This window comes from Fonsecaea pedrosoi (genome assembly GCF_000835455.1).
Source record: "Fonsecaea pedrosoi CBS 271.37 unplaced genomic scaffold supercont1.1, whole genome shotgun sequence".
Taxonomy (NCBI): domain Eukaryota; kingdom Fungi; phylum Ascomycota; class Eurotiomycetes; order Chaetothyriales; family Herpotrichiellaceae; genus Fonsecaea; species Fonsecaea pedrosoi.
This window is the reverse complement of record NW_013550615.1, coordinates 2,957,730-2,976,460: the sequence shown is the minus strand read 5'-3', so window position 1 is coordinate 2,976,460 and position 18,731 is coordinate 2,957,730. Positions and strand designations below refer to the sequence as shown.

Sequence of the window (18,731 nt, the reverse complement as noted above, 5' to 3'; positions counted from 1 at the left end):
CCTTAACTCGCAGACACCGGGTGGTGACTGGTAATGGTGTTGGCGCTCAATTGAAAAGGGGGGAGATATGACTGAATCGGCCAAGTCCGCGACCAGAGTGGCTCCTCGACCACGGGCACGCCATCACCACATACGTTGCGCACTGAGATGTCCTCCTAGAAGCTGAAAGGGCCTTGAACTGAGAGGCAGCCTGTCGGTTAAGAGTGCCATGGTATTCTCGGACAGATACATGCGCAATAGATGCCAAAGGGGAAAAGAAGATGCATGAGATGGGCATTGGAAGGCTGGAAAGATAAAAGCGGCCAAAGGAGGATTCCTATTGTAGCACTAGCGTGACATTAGTTCCGCAGTTTATCCGAACAGTCCAGCACCAACTTCATCGCAACAGCACAGCACATCACCTTTGGGACCACTGCAACAACCAGGCTGTTCCAACATGGCGGTAATCTCGCGCCTCTTGGTCCTCGTTGGGCTCTTATCCCTGTTTCATGCGTATGTATACCGCTAACCCGGCTTCTCACGGATCACAATACTGACGGCGTGTGTTGCAGAGCCTACTCCGCTCACGAATTTTCGACACTCTCCACAAAACTGCACAAGAACGCCGCTCTCCCTCTGGACATCAAGCTCGAGACCCTGGTATCAGTCTTTTTGGCATGCTTCGGCCTTGTTCTGGGCTCCGACCCACTGAAACCCGTCAGCTGGAGCGCCTGGGCCGGGCAGATCGAGCGGGAAGGCGGATTGGCAAACCCATTTCGGGGACTGGAGGAGAGGGTGGGCTTTGTGGATATCAGGGCACAGAGGAGGGCGTTTGCCGAGTGGGTGAAGCAGCAGGGCGCTGGAGTCAAGAGTTGAGAGATGCTCGATTCACAATATCCCGCCAAAGACAAACTTCCTGCTCTTCAAAGAGAAATCTCAGCCGTCGCGCAACTAAGGCTACTCGAAGAGGCGGAGCCTGGAATATTACTAGTCCACGATCTATACCTTCCGTCTTTGAGGATGCTCCGATGCTGGTCATTCTCTTCTGAGGCTATCTGCGATGATCGGATCACTCTTGGGCTGCATGATCTTCCACACCCAACACAGTCCTGACGCAGCTGCCGCCCAGCCGCTATGATTCTGCTACGAACCATTCAAATGCGACCTGTCAGACGGCGTTTCGTTGGCCTTGGGGTATCATGATCCATAGGTATGCTGGACGAGGGCGCACAAAGGGTCCTTCCTTAAGTCTCGCTCGTGTAGCCGACTGCCAGCCATGACACTCGGAGGAAACCAACCATGTACTATGGGATCTGATCTACTTTCAAGGACAACGCTAGACTAATCGGTACGAGATCTAGATCCGAGTGGAGAATACAATCGGCAAAAACATCTGGGAGAGGAAACCATAGAGCAAACTCGATTCGATATTACTTTTTGATTCGTGCGCTTTGTGAACCCTTCTAACAGGCCATAATCTGCTCTATCTAGTAGTGATTTCGTAGACCACAACCACTGTTTGATCCTGCTTGACAAGCGCCAGAGCACTTTCCCCGTCATGATACGTGTTTTGATACAATCCCAATTCCCAAGTCGCTGCAGGTGCTGTTTACCGTCGTATATCCTCATTAGATCCGTACCATTCGTTCAATGGCAAATTCGACGCCAAGTTTTCCGAAACCATTCAAATAATCTTCGTCTCGCCTGCGCTCGTTATGCATGAAAAAACTTGTTGTTGTGATGAACATGCTTCGCTGTAAAATGAGGAGAGAATAGTTTTTTCCCCGTGTTGTCGAAAGAACAATTTTATAAGCTTCGGTTGAGCTGCAGATCCTCATCCTGCCGGGTTTCACAGCAAGGAGAACCCAAAAGCGGCGACAAGCAAGGCGATACCGGCGCCGGCGACTTTGTTCGTCACTGCAGCGCCGGTGGCTTGGGCGAACGTGGCCACGGCAGTCCCTGACGAGGTGGTGCCAGCGCCATTGTCTGACGAGCTCTCGGCAACCGCGCTGGTCGCAAGAGTCGTGGGACTCGACGTGATGATGGCGGTCGAGCTGGTGCTGGAACTGTTGCCGTACCAGAATCCCGAGTAGGTGGGCAGCGTGGGCGAAGCTGGTTGGCTGGTGATGACGGCGGGCTGCGTGGGTTGCGATGTCACGACTGGCGGCATACCTGTGATGACTCCCAAAGAATTGGTCATTGACGTGTAGATGGTGAAGGGGTTTTCGTAGGACGATGTGGACAATGATGAATCTTCCGCGGTGGTGCTAGGGGACCAGGCGGACGACGACTCGCTGGGCCAACTCGTCGAGGCAACGGGACCCTGGGGCTGACCGTCTGATATCTCGGACACGGCTGCCATGGTTGTGTCTGCACGTGCTACTTGGAGGAAGATAGCCACGGCGAGGGAAAGTGATGAAAGGGTGGTCTGCGAAGCATACATTCTGACTGATGTTGTTGATGAAAGGTTCTGGTCGGCGCTGTCGTTCTCAAGCTAGGAGTAGAGGTACTGTTGTTTGGAGATTCTCTTTGCGACTGAATGTCTAGACGATATACTGTTGCTCGTTGATGGATGGTATGGGATGCAGACAGGCTTGAACTTGTATTGAATGTGGATGAGTAGTTGAAGGAGAATAAGACAACCGTTTGCAGCGGCATGTTCTCAGGGACCCTATATACATTCCTCCCTCGCCGCAACCGCCATATACACCAACCAACCCCCCCCCCTACGGCCTTCCCATTTGTTCTGTAGTGGAGGCTAGAACTGGGAAAAAATGTTGGCGGGGCACCGGACTATTCTTTGTTTGCAGAACGAAAGATGCCAATGACGTGCAGGATAACGCGAGTCGAGTGGGTACTGACTAGCTGTAGATGGTAAAGTGCGTGGCTGGATGTAGTTTAATTGGAGGTTGGAGGCGTTAGTCCCGTTAGTCCCGTTGAATGGGTGACGGCTGGGGTCTGGTTGCCGAGTTTCATGTGTCCGCTCCTGGCCACGCTATCCCTTGCGTCGCACTGAGGAGGGCACAAGAAGACTTTTCAGGGGTGTCCCGGGAAGAAGGGGTTACGAAGGTCGAGTGAAAGATCCTGTGAATAAACAATATACGAATTAGGTATACAACTCCAAGGCTCTCACTACCACCTCACAATAGTCGATAGCTGGTATTCTTAAGGCATTCTGTGGTGGGTATCTCTAAACGTTTGCATTTATCTGCAACCAACCACGCTGTACGAAGTACTCCATCCGAACCATGGATATCCTATCCGTTTGACTGGAAATTCCCGCTCCACGTAACTCCGTGGCAATGTGGGCGTCCCAGCCTGCCCAGTGACAAACCTAGTCGACATTCCAACGATATGACACGCCACCTTCCTTGTAACAAGTACTCATGGAATTCGCTTGAACGCTTGGACCAACACAAGGAAGATCTAGAACAACCTGGACACCTGTTCCGTCCCCGCCTCAAAGTCTCCGAATACCAACTCGCGGGAGCTTCTTCTTTCCTGCACCTGTGTTGGTCTTTCGTGTTGATATTGGTTTCGGTGCCAGCTCCTCACTGTGTATGTTTTCCTTGTTTTGTGCCACTTGGCCTGGTTCTCCATATGATTTTTGTTGCGACCCATGGTTGCTAGCGATACTCGAGGGAACCGCCCTGGTCTGGTCAGGTGTAGACATCCGCGTCGTTTTGGGGGATTTTCGCTTTGGTTCTTCAATCTCCTCAGACCGTTGTTGCGTATCATCCCCATCGATCAATGCTATTTCCGAGAGAGCTCGCTTCTCTTTGCTCCCTGATGTGGCATCTTTGACCACTGCACTGGACAGACTAGGTGCATTCTCTTTCGTGTCGTCCTCCGCCGATGTTCCTCGGGATGAGCGTTTTTCCTTCAGTTCTTGCTCGGATTCCTCCCCTCGACGCTTCGCCTCCTGGACGGCATCTGACAAATGCTTCGGAATGGGTGCATGGATTCGAGTCATCAACCGCGCCTGTGTAGAAAAGGTGTCGTAGTCTTCTTGGATCTGTGCGCCTGCGGCTGCATTTAACGCAGAGTCCGGATTGGGTTGAATCAATAAACACGATATCGTGATCAAGATGTCTTTCAGCGTTAACTTCGGATCCCAATCTCTTTTCAACGTCTCTAGGCACACCGCTCCCGTCGTGGGATCAACATTGGGGTGGTATATTCGTGTCTGGAAGGTTGCCTTCGGAGGGCTTTTCGGGTAGTCGTGGGGCATTTTGAGATGCAGTCGCCATAATCCTTCGGCGTAGGGTGTGCCCTCAGCGCCGGTAATGCAGATGACGAGCTGGGAAAGATCATCCTGAATGGCTGAACCATGGTCGGCGTCTGGGAAGAGGTAATTTGGAGGTAGCGCAGTGCGCAATGCTGCATGGTCTTTGGCAAGACGACGGAGGGAAGCCTTCTTTTTTGTTAGACTGGTGACAGAGCGTGACGAAGGGAAGAGGTGACAGGGATTGCACTTTGCAGGTGATGTCGCTGCAAAAGAGGGCGCGACAGAATGTTTGTACCTACCATATTATTCGTGTGCTTGGGAGGCGACTAACAATACAACAATGTCTGTTTTCTTCACTATTGCTACAGTATGTTTACATCTGCGATCTGCGGCCTCTGACACTTTCGACAACGCGATCGCGTTTCAACGTCTTTTACCGGAACAACATTTACCCTGCTAGCAGTTGACGTCATAGTGATTTTTCTCTGTTCTAGCACACGACATACTCATTTCCATGTACACACATATCTAAAGCACATTCAGGCAGAAATACGCCTAAAAACCCGGTGGTAGTCTTCGCTGATGAGAGCCAGTCAAGGTAGGCTACTCTTATGGGTGCCCAGGACTGCCATTCCATATGAAGCCAGGCGGCGGGTGGTTAACAAAGTGATGTATCAACTCTCAACCGTTGTGCGGCGTTCCTTTTATGGTTCGTCCTCGTCTTCATCAGCCTGCTCCCCATCGATATCTCCCCTAAATTTTGGGCTCAACGGCCCCTCTCTTGTCCAGATATTTAATCCAACCTTCTCGCCGCTAGTCACAACGCTCCCGGAGTGGATAACTCTCTGGTCCCCCCTCCCCGCAACCATATTTACCCAAAACACTGCATTTCCAGGGATGGGAAGAAATGTCACACCCTCATCAAAAGGCGTGTCACAATCAACGTATTCACACCAACGTTCGTCCTTTGGCACGTCCAGAAGTGGAAATGTCGTACCTCCACCAGAGATATCTGCACTTGCTTTCACATATGCAAAGAACGAAGACAGACGATTCCCGCCGTGCGATCGAGTCGTCTGCGCCGGTGACGTGAACCAGTCCGTGTGAAGATCATAAGTTTCGTTGGTATGATAGCGCACTAATTGCAACGGCTCAAGGTGTGTCCGAGGCGTGTCATATCCTTGGAATAGCAGAGCCCGTTCTTCGATACATCGTGTTACAGCGTCACGGGAAGCAGTGGCCGACTTGGAGCGTCGAGTGCTACGAAGGGTTTGCGTACCGTCCTGGTCAGCTGTTTGGGAATCGGTGAAGGTTGAGGCGCTGTGTATGAACGTGAGCCTGGAGGCAGGAAGGGCGAAAAGCATTGGAGTACGTAACCTACCTCGCTTCAAGGAGGTGCTCCCGCTCGACGGAGGTGAGGAAGTCGGCAATGTAGATGACGAGCGGTTCGCGAGAGAAGAGATGGATGGTATAGTGCGGATGAGTGCAATCTGGAGTGAGGTGTGCCTGGCTGTCCAATGCGGCAACAAGGGCGGAGCTTGACACCAGGCCGGCGATAAGATAACAACCTGCAAATATCTTCATCCTGAAAGCCAACGTCAGCGTGAACAGTTTCCACCTCTCGCATATAGTCAACAGAAACTCGTGAGCATCGTGCACGCAGTCAGCTCTCTGAAGATGGCACAATTGCGCTCCCTGCTTCCTCGAACATTGCAGCCCCTTAAAGCGTCTGCTTCCCCCGACTGTTTCACCATTGCAGCTTACAGGCCTGTCTCACCAGAGACCATGAGCCGTCGCAAAATGATCTCTCATCCCTCTTGAGTGCCTTCAGCTCCCTCCTGCCATGAAGATGCACCTCTTTGCTCGTGTCATACTTGCTGGTTTGGCTGCTGCAGCGCACGCACAATGGCAGCATGTGTCCGACGTTGAGTTCCAGTCCCTTGTCGACTCGAACGACCTCACGCTAACAGCGTTCGTTGCGGTATTCATTGTCCCTACGTAAAGCTTCTGAAGGCCGTTCCTGACATGCTCCCAGCCGTGGACAGCTCCCTGCCAATCGCTCGCGTCAGAGTGGGCAGCGGTGAAGTCTCAACTCACTTGTCCAGCCATCAGCATCGACTGTACCGTGAATCAGACCCTCTGCGCCGCGCATAATGTGCATTCTTATCCTGCCATACGCCTTTTCCGTGGTCCCCATGAATCAGTGCGATATAGAGGTCCGCGCAAAGCATCCGCCATCGTACCCTTCGTCCGGCGTGTCTCCCTTCCGGCGGTCTCGGAGGTGAATTTCAAAAATATCACGAGATTAACTGGGATAGATCGAGTGACGTTTGTGGCATTTATGAAAAAGGAGGACCATTCCATGAGATCAAAATTCATAAGAACTGCACAGAAGTACCAGGACCAATTCGTCTTTGGGATCTCGGACGACAAGAGACTGGCAGAAAAGGAGAAGATCACATTCCCCTCTATCGTTTCTTACATGACGGATGTTGGCGATCGAGAGATCCTGCCGGGCACCGTGAGCCAATCTGTCATTGAAAAGTTCGTTCTTGAGGCAGGAAAGCCACTCATAGATGAGCTGACTCGCCGAAACGAAATCAACTACATGAGTGTAAGCCTGACCAGCCCTGATCTGAAGCAGGTCGCGTGCTAATTCCACAGTCCCATAAACTGCTTGCCTATATATTCGTCACTGACGACAACGATCGCGCTCTCTTCTGTCGAAAGCTTCACCCCGTTGCAAAGCAGTACAAGGATTATGTCAACTTCGTCACGATTGACGGCGACGAATACGGCCACATGACCACAGGCCTTGGGCTGCACAGGGGCCACTATCCGAGTTTTACCGTGTATAGCGCTTGGAAGGATCAAGTATTTCCGTATCCAGCGGCGAAACGAATCGAGGCGGACAACATAGAAGCCTTTCTCTTGGAAATTTTGCACGGGAAAAGAGCACCCTGGAATGCTGCCGGGAGGGAACAGGGACAGCACGATGAGTTGTGAGCCTTGGATTGCCAAGTTGCCAACACCTCTAGTCATCGGAAGGGCCTTGATCCAGACTCTGAGCAATGGAGCACGTGCCTTGGCCAATACCAATGTATCTAACATGGGCCTCGGAAGCATCGTGTCATATTTCATGCACACTTCGTATGTCTTGTCAAGGAGGATCCGAGAGTGAAATTCTGTGCCTTGCGTATAATTTTACACGTACGGTATGTCCATTGCGAGATTTAGAGGGTAGGGGTACTCGTAAATGGTGCTGTCGGCCACTCCTCACGAATGGGCCTCACTCTATATGAGAGATAACCGGGAACAACCCCAGTACGAAGATCTCCATTTTCCCGCTCACATGCGATGGGAAATCTTAACAAGCTGATCTTTATGGCATACTCCTCGTCTAGGCTCAAGATCCTCCTTTTCTTGGGCCAATGGCAACCGTTGGGTTCCTGAAGTCTCGCTACGAGGGTAGATTGCCTGCATGTTCTTTCAATCGTGTGTGCGCAGGAAGGCGAGTAGATCGCTCGGCACGTTTGAATACGAGGCGGCGTTCGGTCAAGGCTGACTCCGTGTGAGTACGGGAACACACTTTGAAGAGGAGGTAGCGAGGTAGATACGAGGTGGACTGTGGCTACACAGCCGTCCTGCACGGCCTATGAGGGCGACTCGTACAGTGCCGAGCGAGCATCTCTGCAGTCCAGTGTTACGAGCCAGCCAATCAAAATGGATCAAGCAATACAGGCCCCAGTCGGCCTCTCCGCAGCTTGGACTGCGGCCAACTGAGACTCTGTCGAGTCTCCCCCTCTATTTTCTTCCTCATGCTTCTCTCTGCCTTTCCGCCTTCCCTTTCCCCACCAGAAAAAAGGTCCTTTTGTCTTTTCTCTTTCCAACCTCAACCGCGCAAGGCACCACATCACACCAACTCCTGCAAAACTCATTCGCACGTACCTCCTTTGGCACCCATCTCGACCATTTTGGCCTCGGTCCATTATTCTTATTTTTATTCTTTTCTCGTTGGCCTCTGGGCCGCCCCTACACTGTGCCGCCTCCCTGGTACCTAGGGATCACCCACAGTTCGCTGACAAGTTTCGGCGACACCGCCTAATTCATTGCCCTTCCAGGCTTGTTGGGCTTGTTCGTCATTGCCTGTGCGACTGCCCATCGTGCGTCTGCTGGCTCTTATTGCGTGGATGAATTCCGGCCCCCGAGACTCTTTGCTACAGCTGAGGCCTCAAGTGCTCTGGAGCAACCTGGCACGGCTATCTCGTCGACAAAGGACCTGCAAAAGTTCGGCATAGACGTTGACGGCAATTCCAGGTCATCTTCATTGGTATATACGTACAATAATTTCCGCAAGCTTGCCTTCGTCGTAACAGTTCCTGCTCCATCATCATCATCATTCAACCCCCCTACGGTACCTGCATATCGCGCTCACTCACACGCCCCCCGAAACCACTGCAGCGCCCATCCGCCACTGTACCAATCTCGGCCGCCGCAGATCTCATTCGCGAGCTTGGACTTCTCCGCCGCTTGCTGTTGGCCACCTGACTGCAAAGTCCGCGACTGGTACCCCTCGTACTTTTGACGCAACTTTACCTTGGTTGCCACCTTTATTCCAACTTCGGCCGCCCACCATGTGGCCAGAACCCCAAGCTCGCTCCTTCGCTATTCATGTCCCTTCCCACTCGCTTGTCCCACAGTATGTGCCTGTGCCTGACGCAGAGCCTGATACCGACCTAGTCCTTGCCCTCACTGGCTCCATGCCTGGCAGAGTGGGTGAACGACAGGGCTCCTCCAATGGTACCTCCTATGTCTTGGCCTCCCGAAGGAAAAGAGCTAGCAAACCAAAAGTACGAACGGGATGCAAAACATGCAAGGTGAGTTTTCCCCTACCACGGCATTGTCCCCACCCAACCCAGGCCTGCCCTCTCGCTACATTCCTCCCTCCACCACAAATGTACGGCTCATTGCTCGTTTGACTTCCCAGCCACATCGGTGGGTAGCTGAACGATCAGACAAGTCGTCTCGTCGACCCGTGTCTGACCAAAATCGCCTCCTTACCTCTTGCCACGCTCTCCTACTGGTCTCATCGCATGTACTTGACATGAGATCATGGGTTGACTTCATTTTAACTCATCTGATGCGAGCAGATACGGCGCATAAAGTGTGATGAGACAAAGCCCAGTTGTAAGTTTTCCCTGCTTCCGCATCTGGCCCGTGCCATATCCTCTCGCCGTGGTCCGGATTAGTGCTCACTTGACCTCACAATAGGTAAGCGATGTACCTCCACTGGTCGTAAATGCGATGGGTACGAGTTTCCCAAAGACAGCTCCAGCGGCTCAGCGTCGACCGCTTTGTCGCCACCACAGCAGAGCCCGGTGTCTTTCCAACATCTATTTCAACCCAACTCAATTTCCAAACCATTTCAAGGCAACACTCAAGAACGTCGCATCTTCCACCGCTTCCAGTACTGCACGGTGCCTGCATTCGCTGGAGGTTCCGAAACCGGGTTCTGGACAAAACTCGTACTCAAAGTGGGTCACGAGGAACCAGTGGTCCGGAACGCAATCATTGCCTTGGGGACGTTGCATGAGGATTACCAGGACCGCTGTGGCAAATACAGCCCCCAATTGATTGACGACCAGAGCTACCGACACGCCTTGAAGCTATACGGGGGTGCGTTGCGCGACCTGAACCAGAGACTCAACACCCCCTCGAGCACCAACGCCAAGCTCGCCATCATTTCAAGTATATTATTTGCCTGCTTCGAAGTTCTTCGACGCAACAATATGGCTGCTGTCATCCACTATCAGCAAGGAATGAGAGAACTGATCAGACAAATGAATCTCCCTCAGGATAATGACAACTCACTTACACCCTATTCGCCAGAGCAATCGTCCGGCTCACGGCCGACCTTTCGCGAGATTCCTCAAGATGAGTTGGACGAACTACTCCGGGTCTTTGCCCGCTACGATATTCAAGCATGCACGTTTTCCAAGGAGCGAGCAGAACCTTTGTTGACCCAGATTGGCCACGTCCCTCGAATACTACCGACCAATCTCACCTTGAGTCAAGTTCGCAACCATCTGGACAACCTCCTTGTGTCGGTCTACCAACTGGTCAAATCCGATGCGCGCATGTACCGATATTGGAAGAAAGATGCTGTGCCGGTAGAGTGGCAGACTCGACGGCAAGAGGCTCTTGATATCTTTGATGCCTGGATGGCAGCTCTAGAGAACTTCTTCTCAATCCAGGGTCCGAGGCTGGGCCGTGCTGACATCAAAAGCCTGTTGGGCCTCCGCCTGCAGATCAAGACTGCAGTTATGATGCTCAAGGTGTGCGTAGATTGTGGACCCGAAACCACATTTGACGCATTCACGGACGACTTCGAGGATATGGTATCCAAGGTTGAGCAGGTGACGACGGCTCTTAGTTTGGCTGAAGCAATGCCCCTGGAAGATGAGCTCACCCCGTTCACCATGGAGCTGGGCATTATACACCCTCTCTTCTTCACGGCTTGCAAGTGTCGAGACTGGGGTATCCGACGGCGAGCAGTGGCTCAACTCAAGAGAGCCGGTAAAGAGGGCGTCTGGGAAGGGCCCATCATGGCCGTCTTGGCACGGAGAATCATCGAACTGGAGGAGGAAGGCGTGTCTGCAGGAGAGCCGGTACCCGAGGCAAATCGCTTCCACGAGATCAGGAAGAACGTCGATTACGACAGTCGGCAAATCCTTTTTGAGGCTACCACGGCTTTGGATGCGGCCTGGAAGAATTTTTCAGTTCACAGGGAGGCAGTTCCGTTCTGAAGCGTTCCATTTACAAACAGCAAGGCGTTTTGGAGGAGATGGTTCCAATCACCCAGGAGGTCTAAGAGTGAGTTGCGAGACTGGAAGCATCCGGATTGGATCACGATTTAATGACCTACGACAATGACCAGCATGGGGCGCGATTTGGCTGTGGTAAAACAAAGTAAAATCATTGCGATTGAACATATCTGGGGAAATGTGGCATGAGTGGGAAGTGAGTTTTATTTAATTGAGGGCACACGTGCAGGGCATACTAGTAAGGGTATAATCTACAGAGAAAATTCTTACTCTTCAGGGGAATCAAACGGTCGCACAGTGGTCTACTCCCTAATTAATGGTAGTGTATCGGAGAATTTACTCGTAGTAGTGCGTCCGTCTTCGGGAGGCGTGCATCCACCCTGCGACCCTGATCCCTGACCCTTGGAGCGATTCCAGTTTTGACAGCGGACGGCGCCGTGTATTAGCGGAGACCCAGCCAATTAGGGGCTGCCAACAGAGGCAATAGAGGAACTTGGGCGGTACTAGGCGGCAGATCAAGGCCCTTTAGGCACTGAAAGCATATCCACTAATATCCACTTCAGCGTGTCGCGTCACCGTCTCTAATGAGCACCGTTTCTCGAATCCCCGGCTGATTTCCCAATCTCGATCCTCATCATGCTCTCTAATTTTGACAACTTCCAACACCCAACTGAACTTGGTTCGTTTTCACCGTCTATCGTGTTTTTTTCCATGGCGTTGAGCGTGTCTTCCAGTCCCTGCTCTCCCGACACTGCGCTGCTCGAGATCCTGGAACTTAGTTCCTCCTCCTTCGTCTTGCGACCACTAGCCTCAACCTCTCAAGACCTCCGTTCATGAACCTCGACGAGCTCAATCACTTCGAGAGCACCCCTTCTGCCAGTCACCGCATCGGCATCTACCCCTACCCTGACTCTCAGGTCTCGTTCCATCCACTGAAAGCACACAGTCTTTCGTCCACTCCTTCAGAAACCGATTGGATCTCTCCTTTCACCCTACCCCCATTACCGACCCTGCGCCGCGATCGTGATCCTCCAGACTATCGTCAATCCCCGGATTATCTTCGACAGCGGGACGGAAGCGGTGCCTACTACGCAGCTGCTTGGGGTTCACCGTATGCTACTCCAAGCCCTCGAAGAACCCCTCAGCCTTTCGATTCTGCCGGTCAGCGCCTGAATATTGAAGCAGCAGTCCCTTTCGGAAATTCGATTGGTCGACCAGCCATCACCCCTACCCCCAGTGACGACGTTGATAGCCTCGAGTCGCATATTCGACATCGCCTGCACAGGAGAACTCGTCGAAGTTCGAGAAAGCTGTTGCGAAATCCACGCTCCGAAAGACCCAATTGGCTGAGTGACTCTGAAGAGAGCGGATCCGAGACTGGTGTGGAAGAGGAGGAGAACACGCCAACCCGTGTAGCATATCTCGATAGCTGGGGAGCATCCCCTGCCGAGTCGGTGGGCCGCCTACCGGTACGACACAGAAGCAGCGAAAGCCTGGCTACAATTACTCCATACACCTTCCATGATTCCGGAAGGCTGTCAATAGCGCCAGAACGCCCCCGCATGCGGCTCTCGCCATCAGCACAGCACGAAATGGCTGAGCACGATTCAGAGAATACTCCAGCGGTGGAAAAGCCACTCCCAATTCTACCTCGCCAAACATCCCAGGTCGTGGCAGATGATGCGAAGCCTCCAGAGAGCCCAACTACAGCGGTTCGGCCCCGTCCCCCCTCGATGCAATCATTCCAGCGCCCTAAGAAAAAAGTTATCTGGAAGGGCAAAGCTTGTATTATCGCTCTCCCTCTCACGGATCGAGAAGCGGCCGGTCTGCCTCCTGTGCTTACGCCACAACAAGTCAAAGAACGGATAGATGGTTGGATCACGGCTGGGTATTCAGTGGATGGCTTTGGGCTAATCGATCCAAGTGCCGGGGCTTCGGGGGAGAGCAGTGGCCAGAGCCGTCCGGTGTACCCTGACACGACAGACATTCACGCAGAGCGAAAACTGCGGGAATTCCAGGTGCACATACCTAATCAGGCAGAATGGGAATCATGGGTCAACTACCTCAAGGAGGAGAAACTTCGAGCATTGGGTGTCAGTCCGAGTAACTCTGAAGCTGCTCCATCAACTCGGTCACCCTTCTCTCCTGCAATGAGTCGCATCTCTTCAGGTCATCAAGCGCTTGCGACGTCCCCTCCAATCGGTCCCTCTTCTTCATCAGCAAGCAACCCGCTTAGAGCTACAAGCAATCCCTTCTCACCATCGATAATGTCGTCTGCTGGGATCAGTCCTCAGCCTGGATCTGTCGGCTCTTCACAATTCAATGCATTGCCGAAAAATATGCATGGGTACAAGCCTTCGATTGCTCAGTCTAATTTCCATGGACGAATCCCATCCCCATTGGAAGCTCCTCTATCTCATGCAAATTCCTTCAGCAACGGCGCTCGACCAAACATTCAACCACTCTCCTCGCGGCAAAACAGTTTCTCCCCCAATCACCCATTGCTTCTTCCCAATATGGGAGAAGTCCTGTCCCAAAAACAGGCTATGCATATGCGCACGGCAACAGCCAGCTTTGCTGGTGAATCAGGGCGCCCGAACCCAATGCAACAAAGAGGATATTTTCCCATTCCGCAAAAGACTATTCAACATACCCCGAGTCCAACCTTGCCACAGCGAATTGAGAGTATGGTGCACACGCCTCAGTACAGCGATCCCTCCCGGACTCCAATTGAAATTGCACATCCTACTCCGAAGAGCCACCGTCATAATCTCAGCATCGCGTTGCAAAGGGAGATTGATGAAGCTGAAGCGGCTCTGCACGAGAAAGGGGAGGGAGGGCATGAAGACGCAACCCAGGTTGACATGGCCTCGAGGAAGGACTCAGCTTTGGACGAGTCTCTGAATGAAGAGCCACCGATATTGAGACGGCCTGAGACGATAACCACAGCCGATGAGAAATCAGAAATTGAGACAAATCCAAGCATAGCTGCTACGCCCATGCTGATGGACGACAAGAATCCATTCGTGAACTGGCAAGCATTGAGTGATGCAGCGAAAGCTGAACCCAAGGTTTCTCCTGCCGCCGTTACGACGAGTTCCAAGTTCAATGTGGAGGCCAAAGAATTCGACCCACGAGCTGGCTTCTCAAGCTCCAATTTTTCGTTTGCTGGACCCAGTTCAATACCATTTGGCCTGCCTACAGCGAAGCCAGCACCTCCTCCCGAGAGAACTGCGGCCCGAGGCAGGTTTTCCTTGTCACATCTTAATGCCGACGCCCCTGCTTTCACTCCACGCACGGCTCAAGCACCCAAAAACACTCCTTTCACATTCAGCTCTCCGACGTTTAATGTAGAGGCTCCGGTATTCAATCCTTCTCAGTCTCCTAGTACCAACTTCCAAGATAGCGTGACTTCCACTGGTGAAGGACCGGCGGACCACACGACCAGCATATTCGGCAACGTTGTCATAGACCCAGGCTCCAAGGCGATGAGGAGAACAAGCAAGGGCATTCCAACAGCTGGTCCAAAGTCAAAGGACGCTCAAGAGGAAGATATCAACAACTTATCGGACGATATGGGTCGGCCCCTGCCCCCTATAGATCGGCAAAAGAGAGCGCGAAGGACTGGTAGTGACGGAGATCGGAGTCCTGTCTATGCGGATTCGGCACCGTTCCATCACAGAAGGATCCTGTCAGAGATCGTAGATGATGTCGATGCGAATGGGCCCAAGCCAGAAACGCCCGAGAAACATTTCGACGGTTGGGCTTATATCCCTGCAGATGAGAAACAGCTGACCGATGCTGCGGACACGCCCAACCTTCAAGAACGGACTAGCGATGCAGGCGGAACGGACTCAACGTTTACTTTCGCGAATCAAGGCGATGCTACTTTGTTCAGTGAAGCTCGGCCGCCTCTCGAGACTGATCAGATACTAGACTCTGAGCAGACTGCCGAAGCAGAGTCTTCGGATAACCTCAAGAAGGAAGCAGAAACTCCTGTCAAACCAACGAGTCTGCCAGTAGAGCGCACTCGAAAACAGAAGTCGTCACTTTCGGCACTAGCTACACCCTTCGAATTCAATCCGAGAGTCACAAGGTCACTGGCATCCTCCTCATTTGCGATGCCACAGAAGACTCAGGGGCTGGAAGACTCCAAATACGCAGACACATCAAGTCCACCTTCTGATCTCAAGGCTAGTCTTTCTTCGCCTCCCACAGATATGCCACACTATGTTGAGAAGGATCATGAATCAGTACACGAAGCAGAGAGCACGGTCGAAGTTTTCGAGGAGAAGAGCACTGAAGACGAAGTCGTCGAGGTCATCGAAGAGAAATCTGCTGGTGACGACTCCGAACCTCCTCAACGGCGAAAGTACATTTTGGAACCGGCCAAGGACTTTGATACCGAGCCTGACACAGAAGCCGAACGATTTGACAGAATAGGATCCTTGTTGCGGCACGAAGACCGCGCTGAGCCATCCTTTGAAGAAATTGACGCTGTTATGAAACACCTTGAAGTCCATCCAGAACTGGGTGTAGAGCGTAATGATACACCCGTTCAGTCGACGCCGCTCGTTGACATGCGGCCGGGAAGCCACTTCCGAAGCGACGCTCCGAGCCCGAGCCCATCCAGACACCGGGAGACCAAGGCGGCTCAAAGCGACACCTCGTACCCACCATCATATGGCTTGGGCATTGGGGTACACAAGTTGAACTCGGGCAGAGATGATGTCAGTGATTGGGGTGACACGATACCTGCGGCAGAGGCGGCGAAACTCCAGCTTCGGTCCCAGTTCTTTGATGGCCACGTCAATGATTTGGTGGATGGGTTGCTTGAGAACCGTCTCGGTCCCCTTGAACGCACTTTGAGGACCATTCAGCATTCGCTAGCTCTGATGGCGACACAGCAGAGTCAGAAGAGTGATGACCGAGGTCTATCGGCCAGCCAAAAGGACTCGGACGCTGACGATGAGGATGAGTACGATGCCTATGAAGGTTTCGCGTCTTACAGAACTCGATCGCCGACTGCCCGAAGGGGCTCGCGCAAACAAGACCTGATCCGCGCAGCTGTCGCCGAAGCATTAGCTGCACATCAGCCTCCTGCTCTACCACAGCCTTCAATCGACTTGACAGAGATGAATGCCGTCCTGCGGGAGATGAGAGAGCTCGCTCAGCAAAATGGCTCTCAGAACACCCAGAACGAGTTAAAGACAATCATGGAAGACGTAATTTCCCATCATCCGAGACTCCGGGGCTCAAGGGTTCAGCAGGAACATGAGGCGGCCGACATCAAATACAAACCCCAGATCGACGGCCTCGAGACAATGCTGAAGATTTCTCAGGAGCATGCTGCCGAGGAATCTCGCCTCAGACGGACGGCAGAAGAGGAAATTAACGAGCTGAAACTACGACTACGCATTGCCGAAGAGGAAGCTGCACAATATCGAGAATCCTCTGAAGAGGCTCAACGCACTCTGGAGGCTTTCGTCGAGGAAAAGGACTCGTATAGAAACCTTGAGCGCGAACTTGAAGGACTGACTCTCAAAAACACCGCCCTCGAACATACACTAGAGGAATACCGTGTCTCAAGTGATCAGTGGCGAGAAGACATCCGTACGGAACGTGCCTCTAACAAAGAGCTCAAGCGCACCTTGCAAGAACTTAATCATCAATTGGCAGATCAGACACAGTCTCGGCAAAATCTTCGAACCAAAGTTGAGCGACTGCAATCCCAGATCGCACAAGTTGTGCAAGACCTGCACGCTGAACAACATGATTGGCGGAACAAGGAACACGGTCTGCAGAGCAAACTTGCCCTCCTTCAAGACGCACTTGAGCAAGAGCGACGGCACCGGGAGAAGGCTGAACTTGAATTGGATACCCTGGACAAAGAACACAAGCAAAACATGCACATGAAGACGATTCTAGACCAGGCTCAGCTGAATATTTCGCGGCTTGACGAATTGGTGGCCTCGCTTCGGGAAGAGAACAGGGCTCTGGATACCAAAGCTTTCAACCTAGATCGCGAGTTGGAGCATGTTAAGAAGAGCAAGGATGCAGAGCTGGCTACCGCCACAGCCAAACTGAAGGCTGAATTGGAAAGTGCCTTGACTAAACTTGAGAGCATCCAGGCCGACTCCAACGCGCAGATTACGCGATTACAAGGCCGTCTGGATCATGCCGAGTTGGATCTCGAAGAACAAAAGGCCAAACATGACGCACTCCTCTCCGAGACCATTGAGGGGCACAAGGAGGCTCTTCGAGAAGCTAATGACAAGAAAGAAACTGCTCTGGAGGACCAACACCAAGTTCACGAGAAGAAACTCAACGAACTGCGCGACCGTCACACAAGAGAGCTGCATAATTCGTTTGATACTCGAACGAGGTTGGAACACCAGTTCAAGGAGCGGCTCGGGCTGAGCGAGGACAAGGTGAAGCACCTCGAGAGTAAGGTCACGGATCTGGAGGAGAGACTGGAGATAACGAAGTCCGCCGCAAGAGCTGCTGTAGAAGCGGCGACCGCCAAAGGAGTCAACCTGCCTACGCCCGCTTCATCCGTTGTTGCATCGCCTCCACAACGTGCGGCAACCGCTTCAATGTCGTTTGTGAAGGGGTCGGATGTACCTGACAGAATCTCGCCGCAAGCCCTTCGGGAGTCGATCATGGTGTTACAAGATCAGTTGCAGAATCGCGAACAAAAGATAGAGCAGCTGGAGACTGAGCTTGCCGCGGTGGACAAGGACGCTCCCAACAAGCTCAAGGAGCGCGACACCGAAATCAGCTGGCTTCGTGAACTTTTGAGCGTGAGGATCGACGACCTTGAGGATATTATCAACACTGTTTCCAAAGCCGACTTCGATCGAGAGGCAGTCAGAGATGCTGCGATTAGGCTCAAGGCGAATCTGCAAATGGAACAGCAACTGAAAGAGCGTGCTGGGGCAGGCGGGTTGACCAGTTCCTTCCCGTCAATCTCAAGCTTGTCAAGCTATGCTCAGTCGCCCCGTGCGCTTCCCTTGGCGGCGGCAGCGGCATGGGGCAACTGGCGAAGAGCTCGTGAGACCTCAATCGGCGCCATATCTGAACTCGCCACCAACCTAGGGAATCAGACACCCTCAAAATCTGCCGTCGGTAGCCCTGCAAGTTTCTTGTCGGGGATTATTACACCACCAGGTACATCTCAGAAGACACCAAACCAGACACCGATATTGCTTCCACCGAGCATGAGAAGCCCGGCTGCTGGCCCAGTGCAAGCTCGCAAAGGAAGCGGACCTGAAGCACGCCCACTACGGGCCTACGGTTCGCAACCCCGAGCACTTTCGAGCAAGCAGGCAGACAAGCGACCTGAGAGTCTACAATTACAGTCCGACTCTTCGCCACCCTCACAGCTGAAGATCGACGTGCCGCGGACTCCGGTTCAGACCAAGCATGAGGCAAACCTGGATCTCACAGAAGATGTGGATGACGATGCTTCGCCATTGGAGGGGAAGAATACCCAGCATCTTGGAGAGGATGAGCTGCTCACCGAGTGAAACACCTCGTACCCAGGGTTTGGGTAACGGGAGGACTATGTGCCCGTTGGTCATGCCACACGGACGATTCCCCTTCTGTCGATCATTTGGTTTCTCTGTCATTTATTGATCCTATGCATCTTGCATAGACATATGAGTGCGCATAGCTTTGACGTGTTGTGCCGATATGTG

The 18,731-nt window shown here is 52.7% G+C and overlaps 6 protein-coding genes across 6 annotated transcripts; 4 read left to right on the top strand and 2 right to left on the bottom strand.

Annotated features, from left to right (window-relative positions):
* Positions 1-436: 436 nt before the first annotated feature.
* Positions 437-855, top strand: Z517_01074 (uncharacterized protein; the record flags this gene model as incomplete). Its single annotated transcript, XM_013434036.1, has 2 exons — positions 437-492; positions 552-855. The coding sequence occupies 2 exons, from the start codon at positions 437-439 to the stop codon at positions 853-855; spliced, it is 360 nt and encodes a 119-aa protein (XP_013289490.1).
* A 973-nt stretch (positions 856-1,828) lies between these two features.
* Positions 1,829-2,341, bottom strand: Z517_01073 (uncharacterized protein; the record flags this gene model as incomplete). Its single annotated transcript, XM_013434035.1, has 1 exon — positions 1,829-2,341. The coding sequence occupies one exon, from the start codon at positions 2,339-2,341 to the stop codon at positions 1,829-1,831; it is 513 nt and encodes a 170-aa protein (XP_013289489.1).
* Positions 2,342-3,439: 1,098 nt separating this feature from the next.
* On the bottom strand, positions 3,440-5,791 carry Z517_01072 (uncharacterized protein; the record flags this gene model as incomplete). The annotated part of the gene is made up of 3 exons (XM_013434034.1): positions 3,440-4,393; positions 5,083-5,527; positions 5,589-5,791. 3 exons carry the CDS (start codon positions 5,789-5,791, stop codon positions 3,440-3,442), a joined length of 1,602 nt encoding a protein of 533 aa, XP_013289488.1.
* Positions 5,792-6,050: 259 nt separating this feature from the next.
* Positions 6,051-7,213, top strand: Z517_01071 (uncharacterized protein; the record flags this gene model as incomplete). The annotated part of the gene is made up of 3 exons (XM_013434033.1): positions 6,051-6,188; positions 6,243-6,821; positions 6,872-7,213. 3 exons carry the CDS (start codon positions 6,051-6,053, stop codon positions 7,211-7,213), a joined length of 1,059 nt encoding a protein of 352 aa, XP_013289487.1.
* A 1,628-nt stretch (positions 7,214-8,841) lies between these two features.
* On the top strand, positions 8,842-11,013 carry Z517_01070 (uncharacterized protein; the record flags this gene model as incomplete). Its single annotated transcript, XM_013434032.1, has 3 exons — positions 8,842-9,084; positions 9,358-9,394; positions 9,479-11,013. The coding sequence occupies 3 exons, from the start codon at positions 8,842-8,844 to the stop codon at positions 11,011-11,013; spliced, it is 1,815 nt and encodes a 604-aa protein (XP_013289486.1).
* An 851-nt stretch (positions 11,014-11,864) lies between these two features.
* Z517_01069 (uncharacterized protein) lies at positions 11,865-18,560 on the top strand (the record flags this gene model as incomplete). The annotated part of the gene is made up of 1 exon (XM_013434031.1): positions 11,865-18,560. One exon carries the CDS (start codon positions 11,865-11,867, stop codon positions 18,558-18,560), a length of 6,696 nt encoding a protein of 2,231 aa, XP_013289485.1.
* Between the last annotated feature and the right edge of the window lie 171 nt (positions 18,561-18,731).